The sequence below is a fragment of the Nylanderia fulva genome, unplaced genomic scaffold (genome assembly GCF_048542155.1).
Source record: "Nylanderia fulva isolate GAGA-0341 unplaced genomic scaffold, ASM4854215v1 Scaffold17, whole genome shotgun sequence".
NCBI classification, from domain to species: Eukaryota; Metazoa; Arthropoda; class Insecta; order Hymenoptera; family Formicidae; genus Nylanderia; species Nylanderia fulva.
Window position 1 is genome coordinate 2,851,408 of NW_028189945.1, and position 26,582 is coordinate 2,877,989.

The following is a 26,582-nucleotide window of genomic DNA, read 5'->3' on the forward strand; positions in this document are numbered from 1 at the left end:
AGAAAATATCAACTAAAGGAAAATGTGTTTCACGAACGAAATCCCTTCTTTTTTTTTAAATTGTTCCGATACATTTATTACATGTTATTTTCTTAAAGCTGCACGGAGAAAATTTCCTCTTAGAATTTACACTGAAAATCAATTTAATTGTGGGACAATAAGAATTTTATTTTCCTATGTACGCATAGTAAAATTAATCAAACGCATTTTATATTTTATTGTGATAGACATTAATATTTTTTATTGCGATAAATATTAATCGGAGAAACTTATAAAATTCTTCCAATACCATGTTGTCCCACGACAACCATGATTTTCAGGGTAAATTCTATAAGAGAAAATTCTCTCTGTGTGCTCTTAGTTTATTAATTAGAGATTGAAGCTTCGGGATCTCTCTACATTAATCGTCATCGACGTCGCAATCGCGGTATTTTGTCGCCGGATATATTGCTGAGATGTGGCTGTGCGTGCCACACGAAGAATAATCCCATGCGGTCGACGCTTGGACTCAAGTTTCGCGTGTCAAGGATCGACCAAAGACAAGCAATGATCTGGCTTTTTTATTTCTTTCCTACGATTTGTGTGGAAAGAAAATGCAAAAGTTGCGACAGAAGTCTTATGTCGATTCAAGAGTGACATTATTATTATTAAATGTGTACAAAAGTATTTTTATAATTATTAAATTTCAAAAAATCTTTGTCTTTTAGAGAATAAAATTTAATTCCAAGATTCATATGTGATACTTTAAAACTATTACAAATACGCGCAAAATTATTTTCAAAAAGTCATAGAATTGAAGCTACATTTGCTTGATATTTTCAATATTAATAAATAGTTAAATTTTAACGAGTAGATAATTACATAAATCTTTAAAAGGATTCATTCTGCGAAAGATTAATATCGCATGGCGCTCGTGTTTTTTCTTCCGATTTTTTCATTCCGTTAATTGCAGTCAAATTCTGAATTCCCGGATTTGCATTTAATAACGGATTTTAATAAAACGCGTGTGTCAATGACAAGTAAATCCGTGTAAACAACACGTTCGTTCCGGTTCGCGGCTCCGCTTAGCTTATCGGAGGAAAACGATGCACAATGCAGCGTTGTACACGATTTCTGTACGTGAATGATTGTGCATTATTACTCTCCTAAAACTATTACAAGATGCTTTCCCCTCGACTATTTTATCTGACAGTTCGCGATTGTTGAATATCGATCACTCCCGAATAACTCTGTCGGATAATTTCATCCTACAGAATAAGACGAATCTTTCAATGAAAATAAATAAAATGTAAACTATAATTTCTTGACGAAAAGTACATCTTTATGTAATTGTAAAATTTTCTATTTCGAAATAAAAATCAATCTACCTTATGTTTCGAAATCTTACATTTAAATTCATAATTAATCGAAACACAGCTTTTATTCAAGCGATCTGAATACTTTTGTATTTTTTTCAACCTTTTTACTCTGATTTTATGTAAAAAAATTATGAGCTTACGTCACTGTCCATAATCGAAGTACTTTTTTATGCATACGGAAGAAACAATCAGTATATATTTATATTCTTATTCAACGCTAATTAATTATGTACGCATTAATAATCATCAAAAGTCCTTGTGTCAATGAGTATCTTTGCGTGTCCCGTGTGCGTTGTTAATAATTGTGTTTAGCCAATTTATTATGGATATATTCAATATGTATAGTAAATATACACATCTCGCGGCTGCGGAAATTGATCTATTTCAACGTCGTTTAGAATCTCCTACGCGCGTCCTTTTGATCTAACGAGCTCGGCGTAATTAACAGCTGACAAGCAGATGTTAGCACGGTATCGCGAAACGTTTATGCGTCAAAAAGATTATAAAAGCTATATATGTGTGTTTCAACGCGGCCGCTGCGCTTTCGGCGCGACGCGTTGAAAGCACGTGCAGAGAGATTAGTAAATAAAATGATAAATGATAAGCCATTTGAATAATCAAGCGTTGCTCAAACGCGCCACATGCGTCTCGAAAAATTGATAGGGTTAATTGACTCAATTTTTATTTGGAATAGATAATTAATCGCGCGAATTAACAGTTACGAGATATCTGGAATGACGAATCTTCTCTTTTTCGTACACGTGCGTGAATCAATCGCATAAGAAGGCGATATACACTCAATACATCTTCTTTTTCACATTCACATAGATGTTACAGAAGAAGAGACATTTAAGATGTGTAAAGAGACTTTGAAACTACAACGTGCGAAATTAACTACGGGCAAAACATTATATTTATATATGTCAAATATATAAATACGCGAAACCATCTCCAAATTTTTCTAGGGAAAAAAATGATGTACCTTTTTTGGGGATTTCAAATCTTTCTATCCCGGCTGGTTCAAGCGAATGCAAATGGGAAACAAAATCGCGGAAGTTTTCGCGGGATGCGCACGAATATATACATATATATGTATGTGTACACATATCGACCTATCGACTGTACATTCGCGTACCGGCAATCAATCCGATGAACGATAATGAATACGTGCGGCCCCCACGTATGTATACGTATAGGTTGGATCCCGAGAGTGTGCCTGGTAAGTGTCGAACGGACGCGAAATTATTGCCAGGATCCCAATCGAGTCCCTGTCACGTATACGTGTTGCATCCGCGTGTGTGCGCGAAAGGTCGCGAACGAAAGTACCGCAAACGGTATTTACCGAAAGGTAATAATTAATAAACGCGCTGCCGCTTCCAGGTTCACGATTCGTATATACCGAGCGCGAGCTTCTCTCGATTCTTGTTCCCTCGGAATCAACCGGGGAAGATCTCGATCCCGTTGGCCGCTCCTTAGACTTAGCCTGATGATGATCTTACCTAATCGATATTCTGTTTTACATATGCACATATATTCTTTGCGTTCGCAAATTAAACGGTACGTATACGTAGACGAAAGAGAACTATGAAGAAAAGAAAATTCTCTCGTGATTATTATCGATGCAAATATTCCAACGCGACATAGATACTGATGTCTATCGAGTGTGTGTATTTTATATAATGCGTTAATCGCGAGGGAAAAAATATCTTCTCGAGATACGCGTTTCTTTCTTTTCGCTTTATTTTCCAAGTGGATAAACGTATTTGTTCTATAACGCATTTGCAAGTAGGAGAGAGAAGGATTGTCGCACGCCTGGTTAGCAAAATACTATATACGTGACTTTAGATTGCATTGATAATGCGGCATTGCTCTGTAATTATGCGTCGTTAAGAGAAAAGAAGTTAATTGATAGTTATTGTATAGATATTCCTATATTGTTGCTAGATAAATGCTATGGAATTCTTTCATCATCTGTGTACGAAGAACGTTTATATTTTAATTCGGTCAAATTAGTCGGTCAAGGAGGTTCAAAGGGAAATCGCACGTGTTTTCACTAATTTTGTTTTTCGCGATTGAAGTATATCGGCTAAAAAAATATAAAAGACATCCTCGAAAAAATGCAGCAAGCCCACGTTCGATTCTGTATACAACGACGAGAAGAAGGAGGAAGTGCCTAGGAGAAAGTAAGCCGCCGAAAGTTTCGTTTTCACGTCTGGCCCGGTCCTAAAGCGACCGGTTCTCCGATCCGATCGCTGTTTCAACCAGATTGCGAAACTCGCGATTATCTCGGAGGTTGGGAAATCGAGATCGGAAATCGTTGATTATTAACTTAACATTCGCACGATCTTCAACATTTTGGACATCGGAGAATTATTTATTTTCGCATTATAATCAGAAAATCTCGAAAATATTTAACCTTTTTAAGCAGAGACAAAGCGCGAATGTGAAATATCGGATATCGATAAATCAAAGCCGGCGTCTGCCTCTCTCGTCCTCCTCCTAACACGAATCAGGGATGCGAGTGAAAGGGTCCAGGATCAACAGGTTGCTCGTTTCAGTTCTCGAACGACTTTTAGCCAGAAAGCCGCGGCATCTTTGCTCGCATTAAGATCTCTCAAACCGATAGAATGTACAGATGTTGAGTCTATTTCACTTCACACACACATTCAGAAGTAATGAAACAGAAGTTTTCACATTGAAACACGTGGCGGGAAAATAATTACACGCGTCAATTATTCGATGAAAAATAATTGCAAGTCGATCAAAATAAAAACTAGGCTAAATTCGATCGACTCTTTTAAATTACAGTTGCTATTTAACATTTTTAATACCATTTACGACATAATTATCTCGAAACCGTAATCTACAGTAATAAAAAAAAAACCATTAATTTAATAATAATAAAATTTACAAAATTTAATCATAAAAGATGATAAAAAAATGTCAGACGAATATCTGATGAATCATTCCAAACGAAAGAAAGATAGAAAGAGAAGCGAAACGCGGAAGAGAGGGAACGAGAGAGAGAGAGAGAGAACTAAAAACGAGGCGAGAGACACAAAAAGAAGTTACGGCGAGCGAAGAGGAGAAAGGAATCCTTCCGTGACTCGCGAGAGTCCGCAGGTCTCTCGTGGTTTCCGCGTTCGCACAACAGGCATCGCGTCTACCAGACCGGTTTTGGTGATTCAGAGCCTCGTGCCTTCGCTACGTAATTTATGTAGAGCCCTCCCGCACTCTCTTTTTTTTCTCTCTCCTCGTACGACGAGAGAGAGAGGAATAACTGCGATCAGCATGATCGGTCGAATATATAAACATATAACTTTAAGCAAGTATAAAAACATGTCGGGAAATCATTATTTAGACGTACAAATAAAGTTTCTCCAGCGAGAGAGAACCTTATTCAGTAATATGACAAAAATATAAATTCACAAAAAGATTTTTCTGAATAAAATTATTCTAGCATCTCTTGAAATTCCTTTAGATTTTTAGTATATATATATGTGTGTGTGTGTGTGATGTAGATAAATATATCGCAATTAAAGATGTTGGTAAAAAAAACCCCGTGAGAACACACCTTTCATTTCGTCGTTTTCTTTTTTCGGTTCGTTTCACCTATCTTTTTTTTATACTTCATATTTATCTTCCTTTATCATCTTTCACCGAAGCAGCTCGACTACGACTAACTTCCGCGTTCGTCGGAGGTAGAAGAGAGATAGCGGGATCCTTTTTGGATCCTGCCCACGGATGCCGGGCCCTGATGGCCCTGACCTAAACCGAGACACGCTTTCGCGGGTTATAATGGCCGCCATGAACACATCTTTGTCTTCCCTCGCGTCATTAAAGCTGAATATCAACGGTGCTGCTTTTTATTAGAATTAAAAAAAAATTCCTTCGCGATTCGATGACTATATAAATAAATGTTGAATGCAAATATAAAACTCACTTTGCTGCGTCAAACCAGACATCCAAGTATCTTGTAAATCAGCTCCAATCTATTTTATAATGTTAAGCTTCTAGTTATAAACTAGTCTCGCGTCATTGAAATAACGTCCAAGTGAAGAATATGTCGTAACAATATATAAAATGATAGATTTAGATTATATAATTCGGAAATAAGTAAATTTCTCTCTCTCTCTCTATTAGTACCGATAATGAAACGTCTGAAAACAAGCAGTTGACGGAAAGTAAATCGACCGTTCTCATTTCGTACGAAGCGACATACTTTCTGTAACAACATTTCAATTTGTGAAATTAATATGGCAACCGAGCGCTCGTGCATCGCTAAGTAAGTAAAATCGAAAGTGGCGAAATGCCGTATTTCGAGACAAGGAGATAGCGTTTCAATTTGATAGAGAGAAGTGCATTTACTCTTGGAGAGAGGAAAATACATACATACACACAGCTTCTTTTCCCCTAAGTAGTTGTACACAGTACGGATGAGGATGACGTCAAAGACTTTAAAGACAAGATCGGTACATAAATGTTTGCTTACCGTTGAATAATCGCGTGCTTCGAGAGAGACACGAACGTTCTCCAAGCGACGTCTCTAAGCTTGGAAACTCCGGAACGGAGGATCGAAGAAATAACATGGAAAAAAGCGGCACGCCGACCTACATATTTAAAAACGATCGGAGCGTGATAATTAAATTCGTCAAAGACTCGAGACAAGTCGGAGCGTAGCAACAGCAAAATCCGAGAGTAAAAGCTCCAAGAGTGTTGTTCTTCAGCATCCGCGAATCCGGAGCCGGAGCTACATCGAGGTAGAGCGAGAAAGAGAAAGATAGATAGAGAGAAACGGATAAAACGAGTAGAGACGGAAGGAAAACCACAGACGTTGAAGTGAAAAAAAGTGCGGTGCGATCAGCCGGAGCGCAAACAGACAGATAGAAACGAGAGAGAGAGAGAACGGTGGCGTTCTCCAAGCTGCGGAGATAAGGAAGAGGATCTAGGCCTGGATCTTAGGAGGCTGAACGGAGCAGGGACGGAGTCTCCTAGGAAAAGAGACTCGTCATCGGCAAAGCTTGTACAGAAGAAGAGGAAGAGACCGCGCGGAGCACAAGCACAACACAGCACGGCGGTCTGCGCGCTCGCGCTTTTGCGCCGCGAAGTGGGGTCAGGTTGTCAGATGTGTAGTGGGGGAGGTGGGGGCGGGAAAAAGCGGATGTTGGGGCGGCGGTGAGCGAGACGGAGCATCGGCGGGTACGACAAAGAGGAAAGGAGCCTCTCCAGAGGCGAAACGGCGTGGCGCTTGCGGACTCCAGTGTCTTTCCGGACGCCACACGTTCGAGACACGCACGCGAGTTTCCCTCTCCCTTTCTCTCTCTCTCTCTCTTCTCTCTCTCTCTCTCTCTCTCTCTCTCTCTTCTCCCTCTCTCTCGCTCGCTCTCACTCGACTTCTAGTCCGGACGCCCGGTATCTCTCTATCCTCCTCGCCGCGTCTTTCCTCGTGCTGTCTCTCTGCGTTCACCTCCAGGACGACGTCGAAGCACGTCGTGCCCTGCCTCCTCTCGCGGAGCAGGACCAATAGGAACGCCGCTTCCGGCAACGACGACGCTCCAATCGGCACACGGCGCCGACGGATAGACGCTGACGAGCGGCGATTTTGACAGTCGACACTGTGCTACTCTCCGCGCTCGCGGTTAATCGGCGCACCGGGACTTGGTATATGCTCGATGTGACTTGATTCGAGTCCGAGTTCTGGGATTCGAAAATCGGAGCAGTGCCCTCCGTCATCTCGCGGGCTCGCGAAAGTGTTCTCTTCCTCCGTCCATTGGAAATATTGCATTTTTTTCGGTGAATTATATATATATATATTTTTTTTTTACGGACCTACTGTGAGTGTAAAACGAAGAAGCGATTTGTCTCGATGATTTGATTCGAGCGAAACGATAGTCGCATCCGGAATTGAAACTCATCGAACGAGATTTTACAAATTACTCTCGCTTTCGAAATTCGAAAATAAATCATCGCGACGTTCAAACGCGCTCGTTCCGAAACTCGAGTCCACTCGGGAAACGGGCGGACTGCCTCGGTGAACAATCCAAAAACCCGAGAGATCGATCAAATAAATTCCTTCACCGAGGAGAGACACGTCGGTCCCGCATCATCTCTCTCGCATTGTGAATAATATATCTCCGAGGCACAGCGGAGCGTCGTTCTCGCTCCGATACAAGTGAAAGGAACCTCGCGGAGGACTCGCGCGCGTTTATCCGCGCTGGACATTGCGCGGGGAGGAGGGTTGGGGGGGGAGGAAAAAGGGGGTACCGCGAGAGATAATTAGATGCGCGCGTGAGGTAATCGGATGAGCTGCGCGATGGAGTATCAGCAATTGGCGCCGCCGCCGGTACCAGCCGGGGTGCTGCACACCCAGGCGCACCATCCTCCCCAACCTCAGCATCAGCCGCAGCAACCGGTCCAGCCGCCGCAGCATCCGCACATCGTAGTCGCCCCGGCTCATCAGCAACCCCAGTCCCAGCAACCACCACCGCCACCTCTGCCGCCGACCTCGCACGGCCACCAGGTGCACCCGCCGTTGCCACCCATCCACGATGACAGCACCAGTTCCAGGTGGTCCCAGTACCAGCACTTGTGGCGGCAGCATCATGTTTACATGAACGGTACGCATGCTACTAACCAGAATATAGATAGACGCGACGCCGTCTCTCGAGAACGAGAGCTTTCAAAGAGGCTGAATCGATATATATATATATATATAATGTAAGTTTCGTATATCGCAAGATAGACTTCATCCTGGTAATCGTACGGATGGAAGCTAAACGTGGCTTTTGTAGTTAACGACTATAAATCATACATAGTATACCCCGCACGTAAAGCGCTTGGAAAATTGGCTATACAACTAGTGGCCGTGGAGAGGGAGAAGTCGTCGTTCAGTAGAGAAACGCCCACCTGTTGCTTACATTAGCCAGCCTACATTCGATCTGCAACTACTGCAGCAAGTTAACCAACCGACTATATATGTTTATTAAACATTATTCGCGCGGCACGACGCGCGTTCGTTTATTCACGGTGAAGAATTTACGTTATAAAGGAATATGTATATAAATAATAATAGTATTGCGACAAAAATAGATTTTTGAGATTTTTCAAGCTTTACATTAAAAAAAAAAAAACATGTTATATTGTGTCCTTGTGTGTGTTTTTTTTTTTTTTTTTTTTTTTAAGGAAGAATGAGAGATGTGAATGGTTGAGAGAGAGAGAGGAAACAAAATTATATATAAAATATAATTAATATAGATAATCAATTTTATATCTCTTTTTTAAATAACGGTCCATAGTATATGATGCGGCAAAGTTTACTTGTTGTCGACGCAAGATTGTCGTTGAAAAATATCTCTTATACCTGCGTCATTTATCGCGAAACATATCTGTTAACTAGGCGGGTCGAGTTAATCGAACATGGAACGTGAATGAATCATCCGTCTCCATGTATGTAGACGTGTGAATTCATCTATGCACCTATCCTAGTTACGGCGGATTCGACTCAAGGCTCTTCGCATTTGCATCCTCCCACGTCCTCAGCTCGTTTCGCTTCTGCTCGCGTTCGCGCTCTTTATCTCTCCCTCGTTCATTCATCATCTCCTTTTGTTGCGCGAGTAGAGAATTTCCGTGGAAAAAACTATTATTGTATCATTTATTTGCGTATGTTCTTAAGCCATGACTGAATTAAAATGAAACGTGCTCTATTCTCTATTCTTAGTCTCTTTCGTTATATATGTACACACACACACACACACACACACACACACACACACACACACACACACACACACACATACTCTGTTCTCTATTTATTTCTATACCTATTATATTTTATAACAATGACGTAACAAATTTACTTGCACAAACAGATTGAATATTTATTCAAGATGTAAAAAGATAAAAATAACAAACTACTTGTCATTTATATGCTCTTTAAGTGTATCGTAAACATTTTCAGAAAACATTCGTTACAAATTTATGAACGCGATTCTATCAATATTAAATATTTTCTCAACAATTGACTTTTTTATGGATAATACAATTTTATCAGAAACGTTGGCAATGCTAAAAAAAATGTATCGTGAGATGAAAGCAAGGTTAAATGAATGAAAGCAAAACATTTCACCTCGTTAAATTGCGAGTCCGTGCTTGATCAAGAATTTCCTGGATAAATTCTCATCGTAATTTCGCATTATCAAACACAGGCGCATATCGAGCATGATGTTTCGCAAGACACACATTGAATTTTAATGACACGAGGAAGTTTTACGATACTGCGACAGATGCGACCAGACCTCTTCACACTTTCTTCTTTATCGATTTCATTCACGTTCTCTTTTTCCTGGCAGTCTAATTTACTATTGCTATACGAAATAATTGCCGTATAGTGACGTATACCATCAGTCATTAATATATGACATTTGTAGAAAATTCAATTTTTGTCACTACATAGAAAAAAAAAACGATAAATTCACATGATCAGATGTTTCATCTGATAAATAAGTTTTTCTGACACGAATTAATAATATTCAAAATATAAAATGTAAAATTAAATTCAACGTGTAAAGAAAGATAAAACTAGAGAGAAAGAGAACCGGTTTATGTAGATTATTTTTTCTAAAACTTTTGTCAATTTATATTCACGAATTAATGAACGGGTCAGCTTTTGATTGAACGACTGTTCGAATAGCAATACTCGGTGTCCGCGAGTTATATTGTTATCAAGCACAATAGATTAGAATCGCGTTTTAGGATGCACAATACGAGGGATGGGTCAGCCTAGCCTCTCTTAGTCCTAAAGCATATAGCATCACGTTAGTATTATCGTAATAGTGACAAATCCGCTGTAAACCAATTTAAAATTACGCTTTTTGCGCAAGGCCCCCCGTTTATATAGAATGACTATTTCAATGCTATAATAATATTTAAAGCGTGCCGTGAGGTAAAAGGAAGATATTTTAAGGATCCATTCAAAAGTTCGGGACAAAAGAAGTAGATATAATCGAGAAAATAATTTCGCACTTTATATATGGGAATTAATAAAAAGCAGAAAAATATATTGCAAGAATTCGCAAAATTGATTGTCAAATAAGTTAGATACTCCTATATCCATACTTGGATATTTTTAAAATCGTTGTTTAAAAAATTCATTTTTATCTAAATTAAGCGGAATCCGTAGATTAATATCGGTATGTTAATGTTCTTGATTGAGATTTTCAATCAAGTTATATGAGTTTGTTATTATTATCGATTGATCGAGTTTAAAACAGTTTGCCCAAAACGCCAACTTTAACATTTCGTTTGTCAAACTGATATTAAAAATTATCGAGTATAAAAGAGCTAAATCGTGACGTAAAATCGACAATCTTGTCGATATTGAAGCGCATCTCCAACTAACGAGATGGAGTTTCCGAGTTAACTCGCTTGTCGACCTACGACCTCGGGATATCGTTGTCGACTTTACATTCCTGATCGAAATTAAGAATCGCGATAGACGTAATTTTTTTGAATACAAGAAAGAGATATTTGTCATGTCGTTGAACGAGAAAAGTAGAGATCTTCGCCGCAGAGATACTCTTGTGACTATATAAATATATATATATACATATATACTACGCTATTTATACAAATTAACTATAAATGATCTAAGAAGCGTACGTAAAAGTGTAAACTTGCGTTTTCTTTAAACATAAAGTTGCGACCTTATGCACAAAGTCCGCTATTACTGATGCTTGTACAAGCACGCATATCATTAAACGCGTGTTCTCCAATAAGACGAGTGAAACTGTAAAGTATGTCGCGTGTGCGCATAACATAAATATATGCACATATGTGAGATGCTTTTTCCAATATACGTATATATTTATATATACACCATTAAACAATAGCACGCGTATATTGCAAGTGCATTCGGAGCACCAGTGCATTCACGTGCTCTGCCTTTATTAAAGAAGCCGATCCGCGAAATCCGATTTCGCTGGACGATATTGCGATCTCTAGAGATAATAATTTGAATTACTTATTCATCACTCACCCTGCTGCCCTGATTAAGGAAATCCTGCAACATATAATAATTATTAATTAGAACCTCCAATGATTGAAACATGATTATATAATGATATAATTGTGTGTACGAGATGATTATGTCGAGATATAATTGTACACGTAAAAAAATATACACGTGATTAAGTTACTTTATATTATCTGCACATATACATATAAGCACATGAAAGCTTTCTTTCTCAGTTCTTTTATTACGTAATCGCGAATCGGCGACATAGCGAAAGTCAAGCGCATACTTGTGTACTGTAACACAATAACTAATGACTAATAGTTAACAACTGACGAATCGCTCTTATCTTCTTCCAGGTAAGTTTCATTTGCAAAGCGGTAAGTTAAAGCTAAATCGGTGGAATTACGTCAGAGTATAATCTATATATTTATAAAAAAAAATTGAACGCGAATGTTGAACGAACGTGACAATTCTTCTCATCGATAAATATATGCTATTAATTATTATTAATTAATAATCCGTAGTTGTGTGTTAATCCTATCGCGAGTAGACGAAGAACGACCTTCGATAGACCCGCGATCAGCCGAGCATTAATTATAGCTAGGCCAATAATTACACTGGCGCCTTATGCCAGTGTCGAGATAGCGACTAAATTTTTAACGGGGCAGAGAGAAAGTGCGTTGCGCAAACTTCCAATCGTTCGTTGCAACAATGTTGCGGTTGCTTGCAAGAAAGAAATTCAAGTGGAAAAACTCCAAAACTGGTTAACGTGTTGCGATATTTACGGAATCGAAATCGCAGGAACCACAGATCACTCAGGATTTCCGGTAATCGAATCGCGTCGTTATCTCACAGTTCTCCTCTATCGGGGTTATCAGCTAATAACTGCCTGACAATTCATTATGGCATATACGTTTTTTTTACGAACATTAATAAATCTTAAGCTTCGATATATTATAAGAAAGATTATCGATTTTTTTTGTGAGAGAAAAATTTTAAGAATTAATAATTTTATGTGTGAGGTAAATTTTATTTTATTTTATATTTTTTCCGAAAAATTCGAAATCCATCGATCAAATGGAAATTTAAAGTTGGAGAAGGCGCCTGAAATCTCACGAAACCTTTCGTGACGCGGTTACACGTGTGCATATCGACTGTAATTTAACATCGATGATAAAGACAGTATGTAAATCGGTTCTCCTGCTATCAGACGACCCGACAGCACGATACCGCGAGTCTCCTCCGAGACCCTGACGATAAACTTTTCTCTTTGTACAGTCGGATTCAGCAGATGTAATGCCGACACGTCGTTTACATCCATTAGCATTCTGTTGCGGCATATACGAATTCGAAGAAGGCGGTAGAATCGTAATTGCAATCATCATAACTCAGATGCTCGTGCTCGTCCATCGATGCAAAATACGCTAAATCCCGTTATTATTCAACCATTCAAGGTTATTTCGCCGACTAGGTCAGCAAGGCCACGGTTAAAGGCTGTCTTTCGATAGTTATCGCTCGTATCGGCTTGAAAACGTAACGTATACAATCTATTGAAATTATTGAATCCAAGTTACTCGAAACGTATATCAATCTCTCTTTATATATACGCGCGAACAATTTTAAGCTCGATAATAGATTGCAATAAAATTTTGTGTCATATCGTATTTAAAAAAATTGACTCTGTCTGAGCGTGTGATTTTCCTGTTTTTCAACACATATTATATTTAATCGACGATTTGCAGAATAATTTTGCTCGAGGTCTTATTCATCGTTTGAAAATCCCTGATGGGAAGTTATAATCTCGCGATTGCAATTTTCGCCGTATGTCGTTTCGCGTGTAGAAGATATATAAGAAAAGTCTTTTCGATCTCACTCGCGCGCGTCAACATCGCGCGAATAACCTGCGCGCCGTGGAAATCCGGCTGTTCAGCCACAAACCCGGAAAACAGCTGGCGTTGCACGCACATACGGTTCTCTCGGGCTACGTCGTCATCGTTGCGTCGTCGTCACCGTCGTCGGCGTAGTCGACGAACGTCGAGTCGTGCAGCCTGTCAGAGAAAGTAATCACGTGCCATTCTTATAGACACCTTCGTGCTTTCAGCTAGCGGTTCTCATTATTGCCCGCGGAGCTTTGTCGCGGGTATATGTAATTATTCGTTTACATTCCTCGTTACCGTATATATAAAATAGTTTTACATCAATTTCAAGATAACGAGAGATCCAATGCAAAATTCAATTTAAATTTGAAAAACTATAAATGACAACTTGACGCTTTAAATAATGTATATATAGTAAGAATAAAATACGTTGTTTCGTAATTTATAGGTGAGAATATGTTACTACGAGGCTGATAAATGAGAATAAAAAAGTTTTTATGTTAACATTATAAAAAAAGTGTGTATTATATCATTAAAATTGTAAAATTTTTTTATACACATAGTAAAATAAGTCGCGCGAAAGCGAAATCGTCAAAAAAACTTTTAAAACTTCCTAGATACGTAAGAGCACGCAAGACAACCGGTTTTGCTGCGGTCGACGTAAAGATATATTAGCTCCTATAGCATAAAGCGAGACGAAAAAAAAAATAGCGACTCGATGGCGATCGGCTCTTGGAATTGGAGAACATCTTATGATAACGGTCAAAAAATCTTTCTCGACGAAAAAATGTCATGATTTTAGAGAAACGCGTCACGATTTAATATTCGATATAAATAATATCACGATAAATTTATGCGCCATAAATTGCTCTGCAGATGCAGAATCAGCGGATATAACATAAAATTGCCACAAAATTGCTTAGTATATTCAATCATAGAGTATATCATTAAAATTTTTGTTCACTATCACACATTTATGTAGAAAATGAGATTTGATCTAATATCTTGGCGAATGATTCCCAAGTAAAACGTGATTGTAATTGCGATGTTGTTTAATTGTATAATTAGGTAAAAAAATTTGTGTTCGCGAAAATATATAAATAAGAATGTCTCTTTAAGATTAATTATAACTTCTAAATATGATGAATGCTATAAAAATGATATACGTATATACTGCTATACGTTATCGTATCTATCGCGCATACAACTTATTGGTGAAATTATGCAAACTGATGCAAAACTATATGCGATTAATATTAATTGGAAATTTGCTTTTCCTATCTTTACGTAATGTAAAAATGCGGAATTTGATTTTATTAGCCGACCAGCATCATCGCGATCATTCGCGAAGTTGTATCGGTCGGCGTAAAAACGGCATTCAAGCAACCTGCTCGAGTTAGAAGTCGAGTTGTCGACGCACTTCATAAATCAATGATAAATTCTCAGCCGAGTCTCAAGGTTTCATGGTATATACAGCATATTCCGCGTGTCAGTCCCGACGAATGTTAATGTCGCTAATAATATTACATGTTGTAACAGTACACGTAGTAGTGTCGTAATATATAGAAATTGAACGGTAATAATTAATCTCAGAGATAACATTGCCAAGGAGAAAATTAATCAAACTGAGATCCCTCGCAAATCATATAAAAAATTAATGTGAACATTTTGAGCTTATACGGAATCTTCTTTAAATTTGAAAAGATTTGAATTTCAAACTCTCCGTGATTATTTATCATTTGTGAAAGTTTTGTGAGAGCTTCGTTCGACTGTGTAACGTATAATTCTGTGATTTTCTGACAATAAAAACGAATATAATAAAAATGTAGCGGCAAATATATATACAGCGCGAAGAATTGCGTATACAGGTATATACCTTCGTCGCTATTAATCCGATGTTTTTCTTTCGCGCCGACGTTAATCAACAGAAGAGGAAATCTACCACTAATCCTGGCTATTATCGTTATTACAGGCTGTCTTACTGTTGTGCGCGTTCTTTCTAAAGCTGCGCGAGAACCGGAAGATACTATGATCCGATACGTCACAACTGGACAAACGAGATAGGGAAAAATGAATTCAATAAATTCACTTCACGCATATAAGTGTGTATAATATAATATTACTTATACATATATCATTACAGTTGCTATTATCTAAACGTTCTTTTAAATAGAACTTTAACATAACAAAATAAAAGAGTTAAAACGCATCCGAAATGACGGAAAATCATGTTTCATGCCAAGTATATTAATTGCTTCATTTTTTAATTAAATAATTCGAACAACGAATTAGTATGCAAAAAAATTCTCAACACACTCTGTACATTTGAGAGATAAAAATTTCTCGCGGGATGAAAGTTAAATTTACAGTCAGGAGAGAAGGGTTTGCTCTCTCGCGCGCACGAACCCTTTCTTCTTTCGATAACGCATGTTCGAAAAGTAATTTAAAGACGAGTTTCTCTTTTCGCACCGGAAAAAGGAACAAATAAAGAAAAGGAGAAAGAAAGAGTCGCGCTGTTTACGAGAGAAAGGCGAACCACGTCAGAGGAGCATACATATGTATACGTGCGTGTTCGTATGAGATATATGCCCGCGGATATACGCAATCGTTCCTGCGTCTCCGTTATTTCGGTGAAAGTGAAAGTCACGCGGCACGCGACTTCCTACTCCGATCAAGCTTGCTAGACAGATAATTCGCAATGCGACAGGATCTTTTGATGGCTATAAAACATTTTGGAAGAAAAATTCTCGCTGGCAATTAAGACTTTTAAATCATTCAGACTCGAGCTTCTCATGTCTCGATATAAACGAGAAAATTCCTTTTCAATTTATTTCAAATCCAGATTCCCCAGCTCTTTCGAAAAAATTTTTATATTTCATGTATTTGTTTCAATTAACATATAGTCGAACAATATGTTTTAGTAATCTACTTATCATCATTTTTTTATTATTAGAGCAAGGAATAGGAAATATAAGACATATAATAAAATAACGATTAATTGTTGAATTTAAAAAACTGGAAATAAATTGTATATCAAGCGTCGAACGATTAATGACAACTATGTTTGATGAGAGCTATTTAAGTTAATGAAGAACAAAATTCTTTCTCTCTCTCTCTCTCTCTCTCTATGTTTCGAAGAACCTAGAAATGTAAATGATGATTAAAAACTACACGTATAAAAATAATCGAAATCGAGGATACTATTCGCTGAAAGCGTGGCCACGCCAAGACTTTCCACTTTTCGAATGTCAATCATTGCTTAAATAAAGAAAAATGCAATGCGAAGCACGTCAAACAAGTATGATTAATATCATTATTTTCCAACTATATTATCGCCATAAGAATAATCTGTTTTTTTTGTTTATCGTTCATTTTTGATACGGAAAAAATTGCTGTATTATCGGATCCTGGTATCTATTTACAAAATGAAACAAGGAAGTCTACTAACGAGATAATTTTCCGCGTTCCAGATCTTATACTATCCTGCTTCTCCTTCTAATCGGTTTTTTGCATTTACTTGACTCTGGTAATTAATGAAGGAAATGCGCACGATCGAGCTCGGCTGTTGGCGCATTTTCCAACGATACGAAGTATAGCAGAAGGAAATAGCTGGAAAAACTAATCTTTCATTGCCGGGTAGGAAGTGTCGCGAAACACGTTTCGTGGTTTTTCTTTCTTTTCTTTTATAAACCGACAATTTTAGACTCTCTAGACAAGCCGCGTTATACGGATATCTCTGTTTCACTAACGCATTTACTTTATAGGCGTATAATTTGCCTATACTTTATGAATTTTATGAATCGATTTTTTGCTTGATGTCGCGAATCAAAGGTCCTCTATCGGTGCAAAATTTGTTAAGTTTGACGAAGTTACGACTCTTGGCGAGTCGTCGTCAAAACTTTTACCCCGTACGCGCGTATATTCGAGACGCCGTTATGCAGGGCTGACATTTGGATGGCCTCCTTTCTCCAAGTGGCACGTGGGCTCATATACTTTTCGGCACAGCAATGAGAAAGTTGTTGCCCGTTAGAAATGTTGACCCGTTACCAACGATATATAAATGGGTCCAGTCTTGTGAAATCCCTTTTTCTCCGATTTAATCCCGGAACTACGCGTCTCAAGTGAGAAAACGCTTCTCCAAAGACCAAGAAAGAGTATTTCTAACATTTTAATAAATTGTAATAATTTTATATTTTGACGATTAGTCTGCAATATAAAAATTCATTTTTGTATATTTTATTGGGACTTTTTGTGAAAGAAAAATTTGTATGCATATATAAATGTCATCAACGAAATTGTTAAATAAATAAATTTAATTTAAATCGTTAACCGAGAATATCGTTTCTTCGCGGTTTTCTATACATCGGAAACTCGTCCAATTAATCTAAAGTGTCCACTAATTCCCTCATTTTATGAATAAATACGAACCTCAATCGCGGGGTGGTCCGATCGAAGCGAAAAAGGAAAGATTCCCGAGGGCTATCAAGGGAAAACATAATTGGCATATCTTAATTATCCGCCTTGTACGACGTCTCCTCAATTAAAGGTGTCCCGTGAGCGAGCGAGTCGAATCAATTAAAATCGACCTTATATAGCGCCGATATCTCGCCTCGATCTCTCCGTATACTCTATCAGATAAAAGAAGCGGTAATTGTCAATTATTGTTGCAATAAATTGCATATCCTGGTTGGAGGCGCCAGGTGAGATAAGTGGTCGATTACTGCGCGAAAGGTAATTATTGCAAGTGACACGATGCGTTCTGAAAACGATCGGCGCAACAATAAGAAAATATTCTGTCCTCAATGTCGAGATAACAGCGAGTTCGTTTATATAAAGATAAAAAAAAAATGAAAATTGTGTCGAGAGTACGAGTCGATCAATATTTCGCATAATAAAGATCGATATTTTATCGCTTCATACAATTTTTCGATTCGATTCCTCGAAATGTAAATATAAAGTACATGGCATAATTATTTTGAAAAGCAGAAGCGGAAATTCTACGCGGACATAAAATAGAAATGAATACGTCGGGCAGCAGGTGAGAATATATATTACGTTTTTCTCGTATAAACGAAATCAATTACTACTTATCGCGCTCGCGGTAATTAACACGCGCGCAGTATTCAACACTTCCTCCTTTCCCTTTTTCCGGTTGACGCAGTTTTTTTTTTCTCGCGTGTTGCTTCGCCGCGGTACATATAGAAGCTGAGAGAAGAGAGAAGCGGAATGCGGCCTTGACACGGCATGAAAATAATAAAAGTTGGCAGAATAAGCGTGGATGTGCGATACACGCACATTAGTCGGCAGCAGCTGTTAGGAATTAATTTTAGATTAGATGGTCGACGGGTGCCTGACTAGGTCAACTTCGTTCGAGTCAACGAGCGTTGTAAATGCATCGGGTCTTTCTAACTTAACGGGTTGAAGAAAAACCGCTCTTAGATTTCTTCCGCGATCGCTTAAAAAATGATGCCCAAATTACATTTAAACTTGACGTATAATTTTACATATGAGTTTCCGATATTATTCGCCCGATCAACGTATAAATTTTCAATTTATCAAACTCAAATCCACATTAGCATATATTATATATTATATGATGATATTTACGCATCATTAATTAATTTGATTAAATAATTGATTGAAATTCTGAAAAAAATTGAGAATAAAATTCGTATTATCCGACATGTGCTTTACTAGACGTCAACTCTATTGACTTCCTAGATCCATCCAGATAGCACGCCATATTTACGGGTTATATACGGCATATGCGTGCGTCGCGAACACGCATCGAGTGGCAAACTCGACTCGTTTCCGTGAGTTTTACACGCGTGAGAAAGGGAAAAAAAAAGAAACGCTCTACCGCGAGTAGGGGCACAGAAGCACAGATGAAGGAAAGACTTGGTAAAACTCTTCCTGGCTTGTGCCCCCTCCCGCACGTTCCTTTCGACTTCTCTTTCTCTTTTCCTCGTTCTTTAATAAACCTGTGCCCTCCTCCTGTTCCGCTATGAGCGCGGATTTCTCTTTCATCCTGGTACAATCTGATTTCTCTGGGCACACGTAGGCACACGTTTGTATTGCGTATATACAAACAGATGGATAAATTTGTCACACATAAAGCATCCCGTTTTGAATCGAACGTCTCTAAATATTTTCAAATGCGCGACTCACTCGACTCTATCACGGCTTTAATCATGCAAGATATATTTTACTTGTCACGCGAAAAGTTTCTCCATTTAAAATACGTTCGCAAAAACTAACCCGTTGTTAGCTCGGTGAATTGTAAGAACGGAATGCATAAACTGTTTTACAATTTACAATGGAGAAAAATTTTTACGGTATCGCGATAATTCCACTCGGCATAAACGTGTGTAATAATGTTCCGCACGAATTGGTCTTTAGCGCGTTTGTCCACACTCATTACGATCTCTTTGGTCTCTTAGTAAATTAAAGCGAACACGTTAGTTTTCTCACTTTAGTGTTGGATTGTCAACGAGACGATCGAACTCAACTTGAGAATGGCAAGAATAAAATGTGATAAATTTGTTTAAATGCTCATAGCTATGAATTTATAACTTTCCAAAACTCGTTAGTAAAATTGTGTATCAAAATAATAGGTATTTAGATGCATATATAGTACATATAAATATAGTACATATAAATTATATAGTACATATAAATAAAAATAAAAATAGTTTTGCAATTAAAATATACGTCCCGTTTAAGGTAATGAGACGGGCAAACTCCTTACTACGCATTTAATCGCGTATAAAAATATCGCGTTGCGACACGCAGTCGCGGGCCTCTTTCTGTGCGTACACGTATACAATGCTCAGGGCCCTTGTCATAGTGTTATTCGCGAAGCGGTGGTCTGGCTTGCCAGCAAGTGAAAGTTGCTCGAGCCACTTTCCCTTCTGGGGAACCGAGCGATCGCTCAGCTGGCTTCCGGGCTGCGAAGTCGCGATAAATGCCAGAGATCCACCGCCCTGAATCGCCGCGATACAACATATTGTGCTAAAATTCTTGCAAAATTCGATTCTAATCAAATCTGATTAATTTGTTCAATAAAATAATTTTTCAAAAAAATAAAAATATAAGTAATAATAATTTTTTATATTATTAGAGAAACCTCGTTTGCGATATCAGTTTTATATGTTTTGATCACTCTCCATTGTACCAAGTCATTTAATTATTTAATAATTGATTGCACCAAGATTTCTTTTATTTTTGGTTTAAAATATCATGTTTCAAGAAATAGATTTCTTTGAATCAGAGTTTACCTATTATATGTTTAAATTCCGTAAGAGCGAACATATCGATTCGATCGGAATAAACAATACGATCCGCGATTAAATGCTTCATTGGGCGCGCAGCAATTTCCTTGATTTTCCTTCGAGGGAAAAGCGCCATTGTGCGAATAAATGCGACACTTTTATGTCGCGACTTCCACGTGTCTCTCAGCGTGTCTCGATTAATAACAGTAATCGCGCGGAACAACCCCTCACCAAGATGTCAAACGCGGCTTCCGCGTGCATCTCTTTCACATATAGGAGTCGTGTGTACCGGAAGCCACCGTGTGGGGACGCACGCGTGTGCGCGCACGTGCGCGAGAAAAGGGGCCGGTGTGTATTATACATATATACGCGGTCGTGCTGTCCTCTCCGTCGTCGTAGCCTTGTAATTTTCAGGAGAATTGCGTGTACTCGCGGGGAAATGATCTGTAAAATTACAGCCGCGGCTTCCTGAACGCGCGCAAGCGCACACGCGCGCGCGAGACTATGACGCGCGTTGTTGTTGTATGCATGCACATATCTATGAAGTGGGGTCACTTCTCCTAGACTTTGTACTCTATGTATCGCGAATTCCTTTCGTTAAAAAAAAATCAACCACATCCTCTCTCGCGAGTACTTTCTCCCGAGATCGATCTGTATAATTTAATTGGCTCGGCGAGCGTACAATGCGCGGCTAATCTGCATCGTTAACGCGGAAACGACGTGCGATCCCTTCGATTTTATCGTAGGCGAAGACGGAATTCTTCGCGAAAGATGCCGAAAAATAGATTTTTTAATCTTCCGTCAACAATAATTTTTTTCACTAACTCCGCAAACTGCGTCTCTTTAAGTTTATTATATTTAGAGTTCTAGACTTTCAAAAAATCCAAAAAAATTCTGGGTTATTTATTAATATCTCTATTATAATATTCAATAAAGATTTGAAAGCTAAATATTAAATCTAATTATTTATACAAAGAGAAATTTGGAAATTTCCTGACGGAGGAATAATATCGCACTTGTGTATAACTCTTTTAATTCATTTCGATAATCAAGTCTTGTCCCGCTTAATATCTCTTGTATCATTTGATAATCGAAGTTAAAGCTCGCAGAATAAAATCTTGAAGTTTGCATTGCATTATACATTTTGCATTATAATGCACCGATTGCATCAGTATCGTCACGCTTATATACATCCATCTTTCCTTTCGCGCACTCTCGAAAGATACCGGGTGGTATATAGAATATTGGAAGATGCAATGATCGGAAGATCCTATATTTAGCGAAATGCGGTCAAGCGCATTGCCCCGGGTCAGTTTCCGCGTAACTTTCGCCCGCGCGTGAGCTTCTCGTTACCCAACAATTACCTAATCGTGGCATAGCACAGAACGGCCGATCGAGCGACACATCGAGGCGTAACACACGTCGATATAATCGAGATGCACAGCCTGGCTTATTGCTACATACGCGGAGAAAAAGAGAAGCGAATCACGCGCCACGCTCTGCACTGTCAAGGTTACAGATGTATATATATCGTGTCTGCCTCCTCCTAACCAGTCACCAGGAAACGAAATAATGATGTTGCGCTTACTTGCATCAAGGAGAGAGAATATAGTATATTTAATCGAACACATCGATTTTCTACGATTGCGATAAAAGACGGATATCGCACAATGCGCGTGAATCCCACACATTTATTCGTGAAGGTTTGTATTCGTAGTTAACTTGTCGATCATACACTACTATATCATTATTAACGTTAATTATACTTGCGCGTTTCCTCACGCTCTGTAATTATCGTCCGAAGAAGATGCAAATTTATATCGGCGGCGATCGTGAATATTATTCGTGCGCAGAAATCAATTCCATATTTGTGCTTCTGTATAACAAATGCATGAACAGTAATAAAAATGATAAGAGCTGGAGAGAGAGAGAGAGAGAGAGGCGAAGGAAGTCTGTGTGTCGCATACCGATACGTTGGGTTAAAGGCTAAAGTAAAAAACACTGGGTATTATTTAAAAAAAAAAAACAATGTTCGCAGAGCTCACGTTTGAAAGCTATAAAACTATGTAAGTAATGACGCAAAAAATGCAGCCTTTTACTTTCGTTCACGAGATATCCATGTCAGTGATGTCAGCACTGATTGCTGTACCATCGATGACCGTGTTCTCGATACACTCGATCGACCGATCGAGAGGCACCTCTTTTCCTAGAAAGCGAAATTCTTCAGATTCCGATTGACACGCGAGAATAACTGTCAAGTAGAAATTATAAAAATATTCTAGAATTAGACATAAATGATTTTCTAGCAGTATTCAGCGATTTGCGAAAATCTAAACAACTCGACAGCTTTTCGATATAAAATAAAGGAGCAATCGCAAGCTTGCGATCGAGCCAATAAATTATACAAGCAGCTGAGAGGCTCGCGATCGAACGTATTACATCAATTACGTGGAATGTAACGGTTAAGAATTACCTAAAAGGATCAGCGCACATATACATGCACACAAAGTTACGAGACTTACAACGGCCATGTTCCATGGCCAAGGACGAGGCGCGATTCCGCGTCCCCGAAGGACACACTCGCGCCTTTCGAAACCAGTTACTGAACACGAGAGATATCGTAAAAGAGATACAGTCGAATATATATATATATATATATACGGATTCATCTATTCTCGCAGTGGATCGGTTTCGTATAAATATCAACATTTTTTTTAAGCTTTACAGATTCTCGTATTCTTGCCGAGGCAGGAAGATTCTCCTTTAATTTCTCGCTTTAATTATTTATTACTTTCTCGGCCGCCGAGTCGCAGAACACGTCTGAGAAATATATGTGCTCCTATGCGCTAAGGTATATAAATATATCGGGGCGTACACTTCATGCGGAAGAAATTCCGGCGAACATTTATTGCACGCATAATGTATATCTACTAGCTGGCGTATAGTTATAAATCTCGTCCAGATCCTTTTTAAATGCTAACGTTCAGCACGTTTGGCGTGGCGAGCGAACAGGCGGGAAACTTTCTATAGCGAGATTATCGAACCGGCAATCATCGTAAATACGCCCACGTACTTTCTAATCAAGCTACTATTTAAAACACCTGTACGGGGAAAATGAAAAGCCGAGCGAAAACGAGGAAAAAAAGTTATTCGATTCGATAAAAGAAAAAGAAATGAAAAATCAAGTCGTAAAAAATTAATTATTTTGCGGAAAAAAAAACAACATTTCCTTCTGAAACAACTGTTTCATAAGAAAAAAAAACACTCTAAAATATCAAACAGAGATATCTACACGAACAATGCTTTAATTTAAAAATACTTAACTTTAAGATATTAAGCTGTTTGCAGTATATTATTATTTTTGACATTTAGTTGCAAGATATTCCTCTAATATCTTCTACCTTCCGCAAAATCGTTTCGATGCTAATTCGATGTGTTTATTCTTCGAGCACACGATTGCCTTTCCAGAGATTGGGAAGCTACAGGTTGCTGTTATCGCGATAACAACAGTATAACGCAGACAGGAAGTATCGCCGTGAGCGTGAAGGAAAGGGTGAAAGCTAGACCGGGAGGGGAGAAAACGCAAACACTTCCGCGATCTTAACCGATTCCTAGGCGTTTCTTCCCGCGTGACCGATCTTTTCATCCGCATCTGACTGAACGATCGGAATCTGTCCGCTAAAAGATTTATTTAGAGCATCGCGGTACAACCGGGAATTCGATCATTTTCCTCGGAAAAGTTCTCCCGTAAAGATACATATACGTCTCAATTTTTTTATGTACCTTTCTGGATAACCTCGATAATGATAGAATTAAGCAAAGCTCATGTATATATATATAATAACGATTAATCAAGAATCGTGGAGCTATATAAAAGAGCGAATTGCATTCGTAATCCGGACGGCTCGCCGTTTCCGGTGTACATACAAGTCGTTACGATGAATGTCTGCTCTCATGGTGCGTGGATGACGTATTGTGATCTAGATTAAGTACGCGATATCATTCACCGTTTCACACTGTTTCACCCGGCAGGGTCGCACAGGTAAAACTAGAAAATACGATTGTAGCTGAGAGCCGTTCGCGACGCGAGATCGCGATCTTTATTCTTCCGACGAATAGGCTTCTGTTGTACCATATATTGTATATATTTGCGCAAGTTCCGATTCGCAAGAAACCTTTCACTTTCAAACGCGTTTTTAAAAGTTTAATGTCGCGTTTTTATTAAAATTATCTTTCATTTCGTTTCAACGAAATTGTATGTCATTAACATATATATTTCGGTTTAATTCCGAGCATATAATTAATAAATGAATTAAATATTTCACCTGGCAAAAGTATGGTATACGTGCGAGTCGTTGTCTATGCTGTCATCTATCGCAGAGTGGGTCACCGGGTAAAGAGGAAACGCACGAAGCGGGAAGAGGAGGCCGCTTCCGACGAAAGCGAAAACCTCTCTTTCACTCTCTTTCGCGTTACGCGGATAACTAGCGAGCCTAGTTTCACTCTTTATGAGGCTTGTCTCTCGAGGCACGGCTAAACCGGGTTAAGAGGAGACCGATTCTTAGTTGAACCTCCATCGATGATTCGCGAATGTTACCAAATGTTACAACGCTTGTGCCTCTCTTCGTACTCAATAATCCCTGCTATCGTCTCTCTTGATTTCTTTTCATTTTTTCTTTTTACAAATTTTAGCGAGCGAATGCTTACATATCCAAACTAAATAGAAATGTATGACAGTTGCGTGACAATTTAACAAAGATGAGTGTTTTATAGATACGCGCACATTAAAGGTTTTATTTTCAGTAGATTTTCTCTAAATTTGGAATAGAGAATTTGTTTGATTCTTGATTTCTTTTCATTTTTTCTTTTTACAAATTTTAGCGAGCGAATGCTTACATATCCAAACTAAATAGAAATGTATGACAGTTGCGTGACAATTTAACAAAGATAAGTGTTTTATAGATACGCGCACATTAAATGTTTTATTTTCAGTAGAAGATTTTCTCTAAAGTTGGAATAGAGAATTTGTTTTCCTTAATTACCGCGATTGTAGCAATATCGATACAATAAACCGCGACGCGAAGAAGTGTGTTTTACGATCGTCTTAACGCCATTTTAATTCCACGACGCGAATCCTTTAAATTATTGTCGCACGTGCGTATGCATATTCGTACATTTATACATTCGTATGCATCGTTTGAGAGAAGAATTTACACGATGCGGCTTTAAATCCGCATATGCAGTTGTATACCGGTTAAACACGTACAGACATGCAAGCGCGGCTATTTTCACGCCCGTAAAAAAAAACTCTTCCACTCTTACTCGATGTTTATTTACAACGTTAGTTGGCGCAAAACGTTGCCCTCTGACATTCCACGAAGAAATCGAGATTTTCAACTTGTTAATTACGCACATTATATACGTACGTTAAGTCATTGCGGAAAGTTTCTCGCGTTGTTGCATCTCATCGAAACGACCGGGATTATTATTGCAGTTGACACGTAAAATTCCACAAACCCCGCGCAATTATTAATTATTATATGCGAATTTTTAAAATACACTATAATTTTCTCACGAGTTTTCGCGAAGAGAACGGGATAGCTCGAATATCGCGTATGCGCGGTGTCGAGAATATTTCAATTAAAGTTGGAATTGATGTAAAAAGGCCGATTGAGACTCCAAAAACTTGGAGATTCTCGCGTGCGTTTATTTGCACGACGGACGATAGGAAACGAGCATTTCTAAGAGGTCTAGTCGCACTCGGAGGAGCGGCCAAGGACGACTTCGTGGTTCACTGCGTGCTAGTTCGTTACATGCAATCGTAATATATACTCGTTGTTACATCCACGGTCCGCGATTCTTGTTTCCTCTCTCGCGAGTTCGATCATGTATAACAAGCTAAAACCTTGTTGAAGGAGGTTTAGACGCGTCAAGGTTTCGAAATGTTGACGATCGAGCGATCGATTGATCGAGAGGAGAAAGTAGGAAGAATACTATAATAGAAGAAATACTTCTTATAATTTTCACACTAATAGACTTCGAAAACGACGTTAACATATTAACA

The 26,582-nt window shown here is 38.6% G+C and overlaps 2 protein-coding genes across 8 annotated transcripts in view; one reads left to right on the top strand and one right to left on the bottom strand.

Annotated features, from left to right (window-relative positions):
* The window catches only part of MED27 (mediator complex subunit 27), a 140,329-nt gene that overhangs the window by 72,478 nt on the left and 41,269 nt on the right, over positions 1 to 26,582 (bottom strand). The window contains exon 3 of the mRNA XM_029312314.2: positions 11,392 to 11,415. The gene's annotated coding sequence lies outside the window, so the exon portion shown is untranslated. The remainder of the gene's footprint in view (positions 1 to 11,391; positions 11,416 to 26,582) is intronic.
* The window catches only part of LOC114938369 (PAR-domain protein 1), a 66,791-nt gene that overhangs the window by 29,281 nt on the left and 10,928 nt on the right, over positions 1 to 26,582 (top strand). For 2 of the 7 annotated variants that reach the window (XM_029312309.2, XM_029312310.2), the window contains exon 1: positions 6,609 to 7,975. The exons of 3 other annotated variants lie outside the window; for them this stretch is intronic. In XM_029312309.2, the coding sequence (XP_029168142.1) occupies positions 7,660 to 7,975 (316 nt within the window). In that variant the 5' untranslated portion in view covers positions 6,609 to 7,659. Of the gene's footprint in view, positions 1 to 6,605; positions 7,976 to 26,582 lie in introns of those variants that run through there. 2 more of the 7 variants (XM_029312308.2, XM_029312307.2) reach the window with 2 other exon arrangements.